General features: G+C 38.2%; 1 protein-coding gene across 1 annotated transcript; it reads right to left on the reverse strand.

The window, feature by feature from the left end:
- Nucleotides 1-754: 754 nt before the first annotated feature.
- Nucleotides 755-1753, reverse strand: LOC123249808 (perilipin-3-like). The gene has a single exon (XM_044678923.1). It carries the CDS (start codon nt 1751-1753, stop codon nt 755-757), a length of 999 nt encoding a protein of 332 aa, XP_044534858.1.
- Nucleotides 1754-1977: the final 224 nt, after the last annotated feature.

Consider the following 1977-nt stretch of genomic DNA (forward strand, 5'->3'; position numbering starts at 1 on the left):
TCTTGACATATTGAAAAATAAACTGAGGAAGGCAAGTCGGTAGGGCTCCAGTGGAGCTGGGGTTTACTCAATGGAGAATTTAAATGAACAAATGGTTGGGAATCACCTAGAATAAGAAGGTAGATGGTAGGATCCTAGTTCTAGAACTAGAGAGCACCTCAATGGTTATTAAATGACATGTCTAAAGTTACGTAGATGGTAATTATCACAGGCACCATTTGAACCCAGCTTCTGGGACTCTAGACTTAATGTCCTTTTCATTGTACCACAATGGAAAGTAGCTTCACAGAAATAACAGCCACATAAATGAAATCATGACCCCATCAAAACATCAAAGTAAATATACAACATTGAAAAAATGAACTTGGTTTCAATGCATTGTAACAAAAGGACTGGACCAGTTTTTTTTTGTTTTTTTGGTTCAGATAAAAAAATATCCAAATTTATAAGAAAGGTTTCCAAAGATATTGTCTTCTGCATTGTATGCTCATGAACATGTAAAATGAATGTGGACACAGACTAGAAATTTTGACTAGAAATTTTTTTCTTATGCTTTTTTCCCCCCTTAAGTAACTATAAAATGAACTTATACATAATATTTTACTTTGGTAATCAACATAGGTTGCTTTTTTTTTTTTTGATTTTCAATGCAACTTTATTTTCACAATTCAAAAATTACAGAGTACACTTATTAACTATATACTAGTGCAAGGCTATTTGCCAGAAGTCTGGGAAGTGATAGTCTGATTCCATATCACAATTCAAGAGTTTTCTTAGGGATTGTTATCACATCTTTCTCTGGAAAGTCAGAAGGGCAAAGTGGTCCTACAACCCACTCAGAAGGAACATTATGTTCTAAGAAACACAGCAGTTGTTCTATACTTCCCTGGGCTTGGGTCAGCATAAACTGGCTATGGGTCAGTTGATACCTGTCTAGATCTTCAAACCTATTACTTAGGGAAAAGGTTGTATGAAGCTCCCGCATATCACAACAGGCCTGTTGGAGTCTGTCTTGTAGGCTGCTTGGGAGACCCTGGATTTTAGGCATGAGGTCCATGAAGGCTGATTGTAATTTCAGGGTAATGCTACGGGACATGGCCAGAGTCCGGGTTTCAAGGAGCTGTGAATCCGCATTTACTGACTGGCTCCTGTTCCACTTGATCCACAGCTCAAATAGTGCCTTTTGGCTACTCTGGCGATTCTCAGACCCTTGCTTGCTTTGATAAGTCAATTCAATTGTTTCATAGAGCTGGTACAAGAGCTCTCTGATGTCATACTTGGCACCTCTGATAATTTCCAAAGCATTCCTATATGCTTGAGGCTGGAGGTGAGCTGGCAGAGAGCCTAGTGGTGTGAAATAGTTGTTGTCATCTCTTGAATCATCTTCTTGGAAATAATCATCTTCCTCTGAAGAGTCTTGGATATTAACTAAGTCAGGTGATATTGGGAGGCATTTGTCCAAGGACACTTTTAGTTCTTCTAGTATTAGTTTCTCCTTTTGGATTTCAGAAAAAATTTCCTCTTTCTCACACACGGATTTTGGGGTGACATCATCAACATCTGTGCTGGTATAATCACTTTCTGTGATGGTATCCTCCTTGCCCACGTCATTACTTATGTCATTCATTTCTAACTCGGTGTCTTTTGATAGTCGAGTTTGGTCAACTACAATAACTACAGATGAATGTGGTTTCTCCTCTGGTATCTGTGATCCGCTCATTTTCTCTGGGCTGATAGGCTCATTTGCGGCCATATGAGCACTTAGAGTGTAAGCTGTCTGTGGTCTCAGGAGATGCTTCTGCTCCCAGTTCGAGACGGCAACTCATAGGTTGCTTTTTAAAATGTATTTTTTTCTTGTCTTGAGCTCATTTTTTCTAATGAAATAAATAAATGCCAATATATCCAGCAATGTATAGATATAATTATAGGTGATATTTTAATATAGATGGGAAAATGCCATGACTGAGTAATTTTCAG

This window comes from Gracilinanus agilis, chromosome 1, assembly GCF_016433145.1.
Source record: "Gracilinanus agilis isolate LMUSP501 chromosome 1, AgileGrace, whole genome shotgun sequence".
In the NCBI taxonomy this organism is placed as follows: domain Eukaryota; kingdom Metazoa; phylum Chordata; class Mammalia; order Didelphimorphia; family Didelphidae; genus Gracilinanus; species Gracilinanus agilis.